Source organism: Schistocerca gregaria, chromosome 1 (genome assembly GCF_023897955.1).
Source record: "Schistocerca gregaria isolate iqSchGreg1 chromosome 1, iqSchGreg1.2, whole genome shotgun sequence".
In the NCBI taxonomy this organism is placed as follows: domain Eukaryota; kingdom Metazoa; phylum Arthropoda; class Insecta; order Orthoptera; family Acrididae; genus Schistocerca; species Schistocerca gregaria.
In genome coordinates this window covers 183724442-183740044 of record NC_064920.1, presented here as the reverse complement: position 1 = coordinate 183740044, position 15603 = coordinate 183724442, and the positions used below count along the sequence as shown (strand labels likewise).

Genomic DNA, 15603 nt, shown 5'->3' with positions numbered 1-15603 from the left:
TTCTCCCTATGGGATTCCCCCATGAACCACGGACCTCGCCTTTGGTGGGGAAGTTTGCATGCATCAGTGAAACAGATAGCTGTACCATAGGTACAACCACAACAGAAGGACATCTGTTGAGAGAACAGACAAACATGTGGTTCCTGGAAAGGGGCCGCTGCCTTTTCAGTAGTTGCAGGGGCAACAGTCTGGTTGATTGACTGAGCTCACCTTCTAACATCAACCAAAATGGCCTTGCTGTGCTGGTACTGCAAACTTCTGAAAGCAAAGGGAAACTACAACTATAAGTTTTTCCGATGGCATGTAGCTTTACTGTATGGTTAAAAGATGATGGCATCATCTTGGGTAAAATAAGTCAAATAGTCCCCCGTTTGGATCTCCGGGTGGGGACTACTCGGGAGGGCGTTGTTGCCGGGAGGAACAAAACTGGCATTCTACGGATTGGAATGTCAGACATCTTAATCAGGCAGATAGGTTAGAAAATTTAAAAAGGGAAATGGATACATCAAAGTTACTTATAGAGGGAATTTGTGAAGTTCGGTGTAGGAGGAACAAGACTTCTGGCCTGGTGATTACATGGTTATAAATACAGAATCAGATAATGGTAATAGAGGAGTAGGTTTAATAATGAATAAAAAATAGAAGTGTGGATAATCTACTATGAACAGCATAGTGAACACATTATTGTAGTCAAGATAGACACGAAGCTAACACCTACCACATTAGTACAAGTTTACATGCCAACTAGCTCTTCAGATTATAATGAGATTGAAGAAATGTACGATGCAATAAAAGAAATTATTCAGATAGTTAAGGTAGATGAAAATTTAATAGTCATGGGGGACTGGAGTTCAGTAGTAAGAAAAGGAAGAGAAGGAAATGTAGTAGGCGAATATGGACTGGGGGTAAGGTATGAAAGAGGAAGATAGCTAGTAGAAATTCGTACAGAGCATAACTTAATCATAGCTAACACTTTGTTTAAGAATCATAAAAGAAGGTTGTATATGTGGAAGAGGCTGGAGATAACTGGGAGGTTTCAGATAGGTTACGTAATGCTAACACAGAGATTTTGGAACAAGGTTTTAAATTGTAAGACATTTCCAGGGGCAGATGTGGACTCTGACCACAATTTTTGGTTATGAACTGTAGGTTAAAACTGAAGAAACTGCAAAAAGAGAGGAATTTAAGGAGTTGGTACCTGGATAAACTGAAAGAACCAGAGGCTGTAGAGAGTTTCAGAGAGAGTATTAGGGAACAATTGACAAATACAGGAGAAAAAAATGGGTAGCTTTGAGAGATGAAATAGTGAAGGCAGCAGAGGTAAAAAGAGAGGCTAGTAGAAACCCTTGGATAACAGAAGAGATACGGAATTTAACTCATGAAAGGACAAAATATAAAAATGCAGTAAATTAAGCTGGCAGAGAATACAAACTTCTCAAATATGAGATCAACAGAAGTGCAAAATGGTTAAGCAAGGATGGTTAGAGGACAAATGTGAGGATGCAGAAGCATATATCACTAGGGCTAAGATAGACACTGCTTACAGGAAAATTAAAGAGACCTTTGGAGAAAAGAGAACCACCTGTCTGAATATCAAGAGCTCAGGTGGAAAACCAGTCCTAAGCAAAGAAGGGACAGTAGAAAGGTAGGTGTGCTATATATAGGATCTATACAAGGGCAATATACTAAAGGCAGTGTTATGGAAATGGAGGAGGACATAAATGAAGATGAAATGGGAGATATGATACTGCGTAAGGAGTAAGCCGAAACAAGGCCCCAGGAGTAGGCAACATTCCATTAGAACTACCCATGGCCTTGGGAGAGCCATGACAAAACTCTTCATCTGATGAGCAAGATATATGAGACAAGTGAAATATCCAATATCCTCAGACTTCAAGAAAAATATAATAATTCCAATCCCCCCCCCCCCCCAAAAAAAAAAAAAAAAAAAAAAAAAAAAAAAAAACCCTAGGTGTTGACAGGTGTGAAAATTACTGAATTATTAAACAAGTCATGGTTGAAAAATACGAACACAAATTCTTTGCAGACGAATAAAAAAACTGGTAGAAGCCAACCTCAGGGAAGACTGGTTTGGATTTTGCATAAATGTAGTTACATACGAGGCAATACTGACCCTGCGACTTATCTTAGAAGACAGGTTAATTAAAGGTAAACCTATGTTTCTAGCATTTGTAAACTTAGAGAAAGCTTTTGACAATGTTGATTGGAATACTCTCGTTCAGATTCTGAAGGTGGCAGGTGTACAATACAGGGAGAAAAAGGCTATTTGCAATTTGTACAGAAGCCAGTTAGCAGTTACAAGTGTCGAACGGCGTGGAAGGGAAGCAGTAGTTGAGAAGGGAGTAAGATAGGGTTGTAGCCTATCCCCAATGTTATTCAATCTGTATATTGACCAAGAAGTAAAGGATACAAGAGAAAAATTTGGAGTAGGAATTAAAATCCAGGGGGAAGAAAGAAAAACTTCAAGGTTTGCCGACGACATTGTAATTCTGTCAGAGACCGCAAAGGACCTGAAATAGAAGTTGGACTGAATGGACAGTGTCTTGAAAGGAGGAGATGAACATCAATAAAAGGAAAATGAGGGTAGAGGAATGTAGTGAACTTCAATCAGGTGATAGTTAGGGAATTAGATTAGGAAATGAGACACTTAAAGTAGTAAATGAGTTTTGCTATTTGGGGAGCAAAATAACTGATGATTGGCAAACTAAAGAGGATGTAAAATGTAGGCTGGTTATGTCAACGAAAGTGTTTCTGAAGAAGAGAAATTTGCTAACATCAAGTATAGATTTAAGTATCAGGAAGTCTTTTCTGTAGACAAGAGGAGAATAGAAGCTTTCAAAATATGGTGCTACAGAGAAATGCTGAAGATTAGATGAGGAGGTATTACATAGAATTGGGGAGAAGAGGAATTTGTGGCACAGCTTGACTAGAAGAAGGGGTTGGTTGTTAAGACATTCTGAGATATTAAGGGATCACCAATTAAGTGTTGAAGGGAAGCGTGTAGGGTAAAAATTGTAGAGGGAGGCCAATAAGGTTGTAGGTTGTAGTAGTTTATTCAGAGATGAAGAGGCTTCCTCAGAATAGAGTAGCATGGAGAGCTGCATCAAACCAGTCTCTGGACTGAAGACCACAGTAGCATGGGATTTACAGAACACAATGTGAATGAATAAGTGAACCATTGTGCAGGCTCCTGTTGTCATAGATAAAAGTTAAATACCTAAATTGTTGTATTATTATTTCAGCTCGCATATCTTTAGATGATGAGGTATTGATAACAGACAGCTAGAAATTCAACAATGAGAGCTTCATATGTAAGATTATATATTGGTATATAAGGTTATAGATATGAATATAATAGTGGGAAACATTCCACGTGGGAAAAATATATAGAAAAACAAAGATGATTTAACTTATCAAATGAAAGCGTTGGCATGTTGATAGACACACAAACAAACAAAAACACACACACAAAATTCAAGCTTTCGCAACCAACAGTTGCTTCATCAAGAAAGAGGGAAGGAGAGGGAAAGATGAAAGGATGTGGTTTTAAGGGACAGAGTAAGGAGTCATTCCAATCCCGGGAGCGGAAAGACTTTCCTTAGGGGGAAAAAAGGACAGGTATACACTCGCGCACGCACACACATTTCCATCCACACATATACAGACAAAATCAGACATTTGTAAAGGCGACCTTCCTGACAGGAAATCACGAATCCAGTCGCACAACTGAGATGATACCCCATAGGCCCGCAGCTTGATTAGTAGTTGCTTGTGAGGAACGGTGTCAAAAGCTTTCCGGAAATCTAGAACAGTCATCGGTAACAGTACCATCGGCACTGCGCAGCAAAGGTATTGACTGTGTCTTGCCACTTGTGTACTTTACATACAACCAGAATTTCTTCGGATTTTGTACCAAATTTTGAGATAATGTTTCGTTGTGGAACCTGTTAAAGGCATCTCACATTGAAGTCCGTGCCAAATTTTGCGCGTCTGTAAATTTTTGCCAGACTTCAGGATTTCGCGTTCTTCTGAACTTTGCATGCTTTTTCTGTTGTCTCTGCAACAGCGTTCGGACCTGTTTTGTGTACCATGGGGGATCAGTTCCATCTCTTACCAATTTATGAGGTATGAATCTCTCAATTGCTTTTGCTACTATATCTTTGAATTTGAGCCACATCTCGTCTACATTTGCATAGTCAGTTCGGAAGGAATGGAGATTGTCTCTTAGTAAGGCTTCTAGTGACACTTTATCTGCTTTTTTAAATAAAATTATTTTGCGTTTGTTTCTGGTGGATTTGGAAGAAATGCTATTGAGCCTATATACAACGACCTTGTGATCACTAATCCCTGTATCAGTCATGATGCTCTTATTAGCTCTGGATTGTTTGTGGCTAAGAGATCAAGTGTGTTTTCGCAACCATTTACAATTCGTGTGGGTTCGTGGACTAACTGCTCGAAATAATTTTCGGAGAAAGCATTTAGGACAATCTCGGAAGATGTTTTCTGCCTACCACCAACTTTGAACAAGTATTTTTGACAACTTATCGGGGGAAGGTTGAAGTCTCCACCAACTATAACCGTATGAGTAGGGTGTTTATTTGTTACAAGACTCAAATTTTCTCTGAACTGTTCAGCAACTATATCATCGGAGTCTGGGGGTCGGTAGAAGGAGCCAATTGTTAACTTAGTTCGGCTGTTAAGTATAACCTCCACCCATACCAATTCGCACGGAGTATCTACTTCAACTTCACTATAAGATAAACCACTATTGACAGACACAAACACTCCACCACCAATTCTGCCTAATCTATCTTTCCTGAACACCATCTGAGACTTCATAAAAATTTCTGCAGAACGTATTTCAGGCTTTAGCCAACTTTCTGTACCTATAACAATTTCAGATTCTGTGCTTTCTATTAGCACTTGAAGCTCAGGGACTTTCCCAGCACAACTACAACAATTTACAACCACAATTCCGACTGTTCCTTGATCCAAGCGCGTCCTGTATTTGCCATGCACCCTTTGAGATTGCAGCCCACCCCGTAATTTCCCTGAGGCCTTCTAACATAAAAAACCGCCCAGTCCACGCCACACAGCCTCCGCTACCTGGGTAGCCGCCAGCTGAGTGTACTGAACTCCTAACCTATTCAGTGGAACCCAAAAACCCCACCACCCTATGGCACAAGTCAACGAATCTGCAGCCAAGTTCAGGCTTTTTTTTCCCCCCAGAACCTGAGAGCAATTTCTTCATCACTTTGTTGGTTTCTACATGTATAACTTGTTTGTCAACTAAATGTTATATATATGTCCACTGAGGATCATGGTGAAATTTGAAGGAGTGAGTCACTTTATTTTGTTTGATTAATTTAGCACTCCAGCATCAGCTGGCAGCAAACATCTTATTAGGAGTTATTTGTCAGTCGTTTGTTAATTATGACACTGTATGGTTAGCCAGGGCTTGATGTATAGTATATCTCATATTTATTGCACACATAAAAGTTTCATAATAGATTCCACTTTACTCTCTATGCTGTTCATTTCACTACACAGTTCCAGGTGCCATATTATAATTAGTACAAAACTCAAGAAATCCACATGATATCTTAGATATGTGCTAATGACAAATTCAGTCAAAAGTTTCTGCATTGGAGTTTCCTAATTGATAGCCGCTCATTACTTTTTTATTAATGGAATCCATATATTATTGTGAATCTTGTGTGTAGTCAGACATCTGCATCTTGAAAAATTCATGATGCAGGTACCAAACTACTGGTGTTACAGAAATTCACATGTGTACAAACTGTATGTGTTTTTGTTTGATTTCATGGCATTAGAACTTACATTATGTTTTCCATATGTGTTTCAGTTTATAGCTGCAAGCGATAAACTGTGGTTTATGCTGGAAATGTATTCCTTTGTGGACTACTTTACAATACCACCTTCTTTTGTCTCAATTTACTTGGACAGAACGTGGATAGGTAAGGAGTATAAATATTTTGAAATCTTTGGTCATTCTGGTTTTCCATTGAATAATGTGCAGTAGTAAACATCCATATACTACATTTTCCAGTATTACTGTTGTGGTGGATATAGATAAATTGTTATGTATTGTCTCAGTGTAGCAGAAGCTGTCTGTGGAAAATGATCTAAATCAGTGAACTGAATACAATTTTAACCAGGTAATATAAAACTGATTGAAGATTGTTGTGGGTTAGAGATTATACTATGTATGAATATGAAGATTTATTTGTGGTATAATGTTAAATAGGCAGATAACATTATTGTTGGTAGCCTTCAATATTTCTTCTGTTTTATTATTCCTAGTGGAACTAATGAAGTAATAAATTTGCAATAATTGTAATTTTCAGATCTGTGGTAGGAAATTTCCAACAGATTTTACTAAGATTTGAAACTCTTTTGTGTTAACTTTTAAAGAAGAAGAAAATAATAATTTTGATGACTCTAGTAGTACTATGTCTGAACTAGTAGCTGAACATTATAAAAGTACAATTATAATTGCAAATAATACTAACAGTAAATTTCAACACACATCTGTTGCATTAAGTACTTCATTTTTTCTTAGTGATATTTAGTATGGCATATTTTTATTACTGAGAAAAGTTATTTTGACTGCAACCACCTAGTGCAACTAAAATTTATGTTTTCATTGGCTAATATTCTATACTTTTGTAAGTGCATCTTTAAAAATATTTTACACATTCAAATAACTCCTTTTTCTTAAAGATCTTACTCTTTCATCACAACACCTAAAAACATTAACATACACAAGATTTTTTGGGTAGGATGATGTTGCTTGACTTTGATAAAGTCACAATATTCACTATTTAATTTCAGTTAAAAAATTTATTGATACTAAGCAAACCCTTAAGTGCAGAGTAGCTGCTAGCATTTACTTTAAACAACTATTTATTCATGGTGGCAGTTTGGAAATGGTCAACTGTTTCCTCTGCATCAGAAGTAATGCTATGATTCACAGAGGGGAGAGTAGTTGAAGCACATCCCACTGTAGGGCAGTTGGGATCACAACCCTAACCACCAACCCATTGGTAATGAACAGAAAAACACCATCAAATAGCAAAAGGTGCTGATGGAGGGCAAAATAGTTACAGAAACCATCTGAATCCCTGCCCAGAGCCCAGTCTAGTCAACTGTGATGGCTGTTGTGAACTACTTGATGCAAAACGGAATTGGCAACAACAGCATATGCAATCTGGGACCCATAATAGGAAATCTTTCCACTGTATGTTGTACTTCAACATCTAAGTGGAAGAAAAGGAGTTCACCCTAATCAAAAAGAGGGTCAGGCACCATCGAAAGCTGTGACAGTGCATCAATGTTTGGAACCATCCTCACATTAATGTGCAAGAGCGGCCCTGAGTCCAAACTCAGAGGGATTAATAGCCAGAACCAGGTGATGACCAGGATGGAAAGTAGTCAAACAAGGAGGAGAATGTAATTTAGATTTCAAAACCATGAATGTACAGTCACAGGCCCACATCCACTGAAAAGGAACATTTTGTGGAGCAACTTGTGAAGGGTTGCAAAGAGAATAAAATTGTGGTAGTTAGCAATTTTATCTGAAAATGCTAAAAATGCTTGGAGTTCTTTGACACGTGTAGTGTGAGGCAGAGCTGTGACATGGCAACATGATGATGTAAAGGCTTAACACCATTCTGTGAGACTTTAAACTCCACAGTGTGGCCAAGTTGCATTTCAACAGAGCTGTTTGTAAGACAGTGAGACATTGCGTAAGTTACTTAGAGGTTCTTCTGTGGGTGCATCCATCACAATGCAGTCATAGGTAATTGATGCACCATGGAATTTAAATCATCATTTATTCCAATAAATGCCAAAAAATCACTGGGCAATTGCCACATCGAATAGGTGAGACTGGTATTTGTACAACCTGAAGGGGGTGTTAATCAGAAGGACCTGTGTTGAGCCCTCATCCAACAGAACCTGTAAATAAGTTTCAGATAAATCAGTTTTGGAGAAAAATTGGCCCCCTACGAGTTTAGCCAATAATTTGTCCGGATGGATTGAAGGGTGATAGGAAATGGAAATGAAGTCCCATGCTTCTTGACAGAGCACAGGGGAGCGATGCGGGAGACCCACACCACCATACTAGGTAAGGTCCTAATTGAGGTGGTTTGCTGTTGCCGTCCTCTGACCGTAATGAGGATGAATGGATGGATGGATGGATGATGATGATGATTATTATGATGATGAGAAAGGTGACAGAACAACGCCGAGTCATCTCGGGGCAGTTGAAAATACCTGACCACACTGGGAATCTAACCCAGGACCCCGTGCTTGGGAAGTGAGGATGCTACCGCAAGACCATGAGCTGCGGACGTCAATGATAGATTGAGCATTAACTGAAACTTTGAAGTCACCACAGAGGCGAAGCCGACCATTCAGTTTTTTAACAATCAAGACAGGATAGAACACTCACTTAGTGGGGTAGGCTGTATGCCACACAAATATGACAGCCTCTCCAGTCTGGATTTCATTTGATCATGCAAAGTTCCTAGAATAGGGTGCACACAGAGAAAGTGCAGCCCCACCATAGGTTTCAGAGTAATGTGGGCTGCAAAATTGGTGGCACAGCTTAATCCATCCAAGAAAAGGGTTGAGAACTCAGAACACAGTGAATCTAACTGCTGGTAGGGGACCTGGTCAGAAATGAGATGCACCGTATCTGTAATGGTAAAACGAGAAACGTTGAAAACATGCAGACTGAACAAGTTTATATTACTGTTATGACTTCCTTTGCAACTGTGTCGTTCTTTAGTGGACACAGGAGTGAGGAACAAATGCCGTTCATGAATAGAGAATTCAGATATTTATTTATTCTACATCTAATACCAAATAGTAAAAATTTGCTAAAGTAGATTTGAAAGTAGAAATATATCTAAATACAACGGATTTAAACACCTATCACATTTTCAGTACAATGTGTTTTCAGAAGATGTTCAGATTTGGCCACTATGGAAGTCTGTAAAAGTTATTCAACTGGCAAATGCTCAGAAAGGGATCAGTTCATGAATTTTCAAATGTACATAAACCCACTGGAGGAGTTACATGGATGGGATGCTTGCATTTCATTGGCAGCAGCATATTCATTCATGGCTGTGCCCTCATGCTGCAATGGCAGCAATAGGAGATGCGGCAGTGTAACTGGTGGCATGCATATTTGAAAGTGCGGCTGACAGGAGGGCAGCCGATACCACAGGTATCATCGTAATCATCATCATCATCAACTGCCAGAAAATTAAAGGAACAAACCACATATTTGTAGATAGTAGGAGCCATAAATTGGCCCAAAATTGGATTATGCTGCTTGTTGTAACTCGCCAAACATCAAGGAACTGGAGACCACACTGGAGAACTTGAGTCCACATAAGTTTGTGAGTTCAGTAATGTCATGGCTGCATTTGTGTCCACTTGTTGTCTGAGCACTTTGTCCATCACTCAAAATTTGATAAACAGTGTGCTGTGATTTGGAACCACTGGAGACACAATTAACATCCATGTCCATGTCTACAGGAGGGGTCTGGGAACAACAAATAGATGCTGTATGTCCTTTTTTCCTATGGTTGTTGCAAGTTGCCTGGCATGTAGGTCATGTGGCCTTCTCATGTTGCACAAAACTGTGTGGGCAGAATGGAAGTGCAAAGTGCTGCCGTTGTTGTGGTTTTGCTTGGCACATCGCTGTCCAGTGCGGTGCACAGACTGCATTTGTATGGCTGACACATCATCCCCACAAGAACTACCAGGGCCTGACAATTGGGATCAGGAGCCACCACAGCGACGTCACTCCAAGCCTCAATCTGATCACCAGCAGCACAAGATACCTCAATAGATAGAGCATTATTTAACATGTCAGCCAAAGATCGATACTCACAGTATAATGCATGTTGATGCACCTCTTTGTCACAAGCCAACCAAATGATGGCATCATGGACCATAGATTCAGCATAGGAATCATGATGAGCATCAGTAAGAAACTGACATTTTCAACTGAAGCCAGTAGGACTGGCGGAGCTGTTTATGGCAATGATGCAATTCTACCTGTGGTGCAGTGATGTGCCTGTATGGTGGTAGTTGGACAACAGCTTACACATTTTGTCAAATGAAAATGACACAGGTTTCTGGAATGGTGCTAACTGGCACAACAAATGGTAGATCCGAGGAGAAGTTAAGGAAAGGCACAAAGCATTACATTTGTGTGCATCAGTGTCACCAAAAGAAAGAAGTGTTGCCAAAGATGCTTCTTGTAAGCTTCAGTCCTCTGCTGCATCATTGTATTGGACAGAAGGCAGCAGGTACACAGATGGCATGAAGCCTGCATAGTCAGTGTGGCTGACAAGGTTGTGGTAACAACTATAAAAGCCTACTGCTGCTGCTCGAGGAGAGATTAGAGCACTGCCACCATGAACAGAAGAACCAAAGGAACAACCAATAGACAGAACACATGGAAATGAACACCCCCACTTCTCACCAGTTGTATTGTACTGTTAGACACAAACAACAGCCCAGTAACCGTGATCCAAAGTATATTTTTCGTCCACATACAAATGAATAACAGTTGAGAATATAGACACAAACATAGAAACAATCCAGGTATTGATACTAGCAGATGCTGACAATTAGAATGACACACTAGGAGGGGAAGTGCCTACTGCGCTGCACTTATAAAGAGGACTCCAGTAGATGACTAGCCCACACAGATGCTGTTGGTGGAATATTCGAAGTGTAGCACACCAGTGGCCTGTTGTCATGGTGCATATCCAAGTGTTGTATGCAACCTTATAAGATGCATATTTCTGTAGAAAGTCAGCGACCACAGCTGCTTCTATGAAGAAACTATGTGAAATAATAAAAATGTTAAATAATAAAATGTCAAGTGGAATTTATGAAGGAAAGATCAAATTCAAAGGATGCACTAAGTACATGATAATATCTCTGTCAAATGTTTTCAACCTCTCATTACATACAGATGTTTTTCTAGATTTCTCGCTACTCCTGACAAATGTTCTGTTGATGCGGTCTCCAACTACTGATTTATATCTCAGTTAATTTCTTCCCAAAAGTCAAAAAAAAAAAAAACTTTTCTTTGACTACCCTTTAATTTAAGAAGTAAATATTCACCTCTCACCAGCCAAAAGAATAGCTTCGTGTAGAAGATCATTCAACCAGAATTTTCCTAGGCTTTTCAAAGTAATTGATGTCTTGATCACAAAATGTTGTTTGAGAAACCAAAAAGGTACGCTATGAGAGACCTAGCATTCAACTGGTTGTATTCCTACCCATTAAAATGGAAGCTGGAGTAATCACTTCATTATGAGTCACAAGTTCAGAATGAAAGACGCAGTGAAAATATATAGTACCTCTGGACTCAGTTCTGGGCCCAGTACTGTTGGCCCAGTACTGTTTTTAATGTATGTGGATAACCCTTTTGAACATATGGGACCCTAAAAATATCTTCTGTTTGCAGAAGATACCGGAGTATTACTTTCTGCATCTAATATAGAAAATTCACATTTAACAACCGAAAACTATATGATAAAACATCCAGAGTGCTTAAATGCAAATGAATTCTCCATAAAAGTTTCACTTTTAATTTCCTTCCTCAATATGATCCAAATCATATCTGAGGAAGATTGAAAGAGATTGGGGAAAATGTTAGTTCTACAAAATTTTTATGTCTGTGTCTTTAGCAGTACTGTACACCTGTAAGTAACTTGCCAAAGAAATTCTCAACTGTGTGCTCTTGTCTGAGAATATTAAAAATTACATTAAATAAACCAATAGTGGTGCAGATATACTATGCTCAGTTCCATTCACTTAGTTGGTATGGATCATTTTCTGGGGAAATGCTACTCCAACCATAAAACCTAGCTATACCACAAAAAAGGTCACTAAGGGTAATTTGTGGGCTTAAAGAATGTTATCTTTGCAAGCATCATTTTGCTGAGCTTATAGTACCATGTTTGTTTACATGTGAAAATATCTTATTCAATTGGGGCTAATCTAGAATAAGGTTGCATGCAGTTATGATTTCAAAGAACTGTCAGATATTCACCAAATGTTTTCCAGAACATCATCCTATCAGAAAAATGTAATCCACAGTAGTGTCGCATTACACAGTAACACCACAAAAGGAATAAAAATTGCTCCCGAGACACTATTTTAAGAATAAAGTAGAGGCATCTCTAATGAAGCCATGATTTTGTCCTGTACAAGAATTTCTAAATATGTAGAAATAGTAATTTTCTTCAAGTTTAGATAAGTCGGCTAAAAATAGTCGCACACTGTAACTTTTCACAGCTAGTATTTGGTTTGTTGGTGATTTTTATTATACCGGCATCACTACAGGACAGATTATTACAGACTTGTGTTGGCCCTACTGCTATTCTAGTCATGTATAACAATTGAGAACTTTGAGTTAATAAAGAAGTAAACAGGGATGAAAAAGCATTGTAGGTTCCTAAATGAAACATCAGCTGATAATGTGATATTGTGAATGAAGCTCCATTGTTGGAAGTGTAATAAAAACAGGCTATTATGAGACAGAAATATTGCACATCAGTGTTCAAAAGTCTTTAATACCTTTACTTTCACACACCTAAGGCAATAATTGGCCAATCAGCTGCAAAGAAATGTTACATGTCACTAATGACACTGACATAAATTGTATCATTTATCAACTGTTCATACACTAGCATGATTTTTTTATGGCTGTGCAATACATGATTTTACTGATGTGTAAAAATTTCTTTTAGCACATTGTAATAATTTTATAAATAAAAGAAGTCAGCAGACTCGTCACAGTTTAAGAAAGATAAAAATAATGGACTTTTTATCATCACTTCTGAATTATTTAAGCATCTCGTGCCATAATTTTTCGAGCCTGGCAGTATGTAAATCACAACTGTAGTTAACAAATTTATGTAGTCTATTGCCTTTGATTAATTGTGGGTAATTTAGTTCCCACATCCGCTAAGAGTATGTATATAATACAGTATAACTGTAACTCTTGTTTGTGTTTCATTGTTTGTCCCTGTTGATAAGAGTTTTGCATGTAATAGTTTATGTCTGACCATTGCTTATTATCCACACAGGTTTAAGATTCCTAAGGGCATTGCGCCTAATGACTGTACCAGATATTCTACAATATCTTAATATCCTGAAGACTTCAAGTTCCATTCGCCTTGCACAACTTGTGTCAATATTCATTTCTGTATGGCTCACAGCTGCTGGAATTATTCACCTGGTAGGTGGTATATATGTAACAGAAGTAAGCGGCTTTTTTTGTTCTAGATTAAACTAAATGTAAGTTGTTGGTTATTCTGTTTCTGTGTTGAAATAAGCTGGTATGGAGAAATACTGTTTTCTATTTCTGCAGCTGGAAAACTCTGGTGATCCATTGGACTTCAAAAATCCAAATCATCTCTCATATTGGACATGCGTTTATTTTCTTATTGTTACAATGTCTACTGTTGGATATGGTGATGTTTACTGTCAGACTGTTCTTGGAAGAACATTTCTCGTATTTTTTTTACTCGTCGGTTTGGTAAGTAGATAATTCTTGAGTAAAAACAATACTAATTTGATAATTATTTATTATGAAACATGTAGTATGTTTCCAGTCTTACATAAGGTTCAAACAAAATAATTCTTGTTAGAAAAATGAGAGTCATTCCTCTTGTAAGCAATTTTTCTTACTTTTTTCCTGAAAGAGAAATCACCAACAATGAAATAATCATGAAAAAAATGCAATTTTGTTCCCTGACAACAAACATGACCATGTGGTACTGTCACTCAATGAGGCCTTCCAACCAGTACAGCAGTATTACAGGCATAAACTAAGTTTACCACAAGCTATAAGTCACAACTTGAAATCAGACTTGTAGGTGGTGTTTTTGACATATTAGTTGTCAAGCTGCTTTGATTGGAGACCACACACATTGGTTATCACTGATAGCAGAAATTAATTATAAAGTTCCCAAGTTACATATCCCTTAAATGTATGATTTGTAACATCCTAGTGAACAGGCAAACAAGGAAAGGAATGATGGCTGCTGAACAAAAGATGAGTAACTTATGATTTCACTTTACGTCACAAGAATGTGCTGAAGTGATAATATTCTGTTGACTTAGTGATGACAGTAGATTTCATAGCAGCAATATTCTCGAGGAGACACAAAAGTGTCATATTGTAATGTTAATATTGTACTTTAGAATGTCTAATGGAATCAGGTAGTCACTTCATTGTCCACTAGATGTGTGCAAAACATTTCTTGATAGGGGTGGGGGCTAGGTTCAGTTGTGGTTCTAGTAGGTGAGTTGTAACTCGCAGCACTGATGCTTGCTTGATGACAGCTGTTGTTACTTATAATTTCAGTAGATACACATGCACTAAATTGAATTGAATATCATTTGACTAGCATTTTGGTGCAACCACACAAGTAGACATTATTAATTCTCTGTATATTCTGTATTTAAGGAAGAATTGTGCAGCTGTTTTCTCATTAAGAAATTGCGTTTGAATATTGTGAGAAGATAGTGTTATGCCTTGTGTAACAAGGAGAAACATTACCAGCACTTATAAGAATTAGATACCAACAGGGTCATGGCAGTCATGAATAGGGAATGCAACATTTCATAGGCTCCTGTGACTAGTGCCTGAGAGGGAAGGTGTAAAGTTGGTGTACTTTTAAATGGATGGTGGAACAAAGACTGGAGTGTTACAGATTATCTGCACGGTGACTGTGCAGCAAACAACAACATAGAAAATGCAGGCGGCACATGCACATCGTCTTTTCAGACAAGTCCTGATCCTGCATACAGGATCATGAAGGATGTATCCATGTTTGGAGGCTTTGAGAGAAACGAACATCGCCAGAGTGTATTTGTTGTTGTCATAAAAGCCCAGAACTTGGCATGACAGTATGAGAAGCCATCAGGTACACAACATAATCACCTCTCATTCATCAAGTCAGTATTCTGGACAGCATGTGCTACATTTCTGGCATAAGAAGGTTGGTGGCTGTACTCTTTCTTAGAGGTCTCTGTGACTCTATCTTTCAAGATAATGCAAGACCGCATGTTGCCCATGCTGTCCTGACCTCTGTTGACACAGAGTTTTTGACTGTTGAGTAGTGTAGTCGTAGCAGATGAGGAATTTTACATTCAATGTAGAGAAATTAAAAAAAAAAAAAAGCTTTGTGTAGACATTCTAAGACACCCTTCTTAATCTACAAGAAGGAGATGACATTTTGCTATGTAGTGGAACATGTGAGAATTTTTGACATTGAATATGCAAATGCAGCAGCATAGTATAAAGCAGCACAGTATAAAGTTCCTCCACAAACTCTACCTTTCTGTATAGGCTTGTATTATTTGGTTGATTTGTGGCTAGAAGTTGGTGGCAAAAAGCTGCAGTTGATTAAGTTGACTACGTGCTCATGGCATAGCCTTTTACAGTCAGAGCAAAAATCTGTTTTCTCACCTACAGATTGGATACTGCTTTTTGATGCATGATTTCTTTCTGTG

General features: G+C 38.3%; 1 protein-coding gene across 7 annotated transcripts in view; it reads left to right on the top strand.

Annotated features, from left to right (window-relative positions):
- The window catches only part of LOC126336369 (calcium-activated potassium channel slowpoke), a 1528406-nt gene that overhangs the window by 744586 nt on the left and 768217 nt on the right, over window positions 1-15603 (top strand). For all 7 annotated transcript variants that reach the window (XM_049999994.1, XM_050000012.1, XM_050000004.1 and 4 more), the window contains 3 exons: window positions 5888-5999; window positions 13170-13321; window positions 13454-13621. In XM_049999994.1, coding sequence (XP_049855951.1) covers window positions 5888-5999; window positions 13170-13321; window positions 13454-13621 — 432 coding nt within the window. The remainder of the gene's footprint in view (window positions 1-5887; window positions 6000-13169; window positions 13322-13453; window positions 13622-15603) is intronic.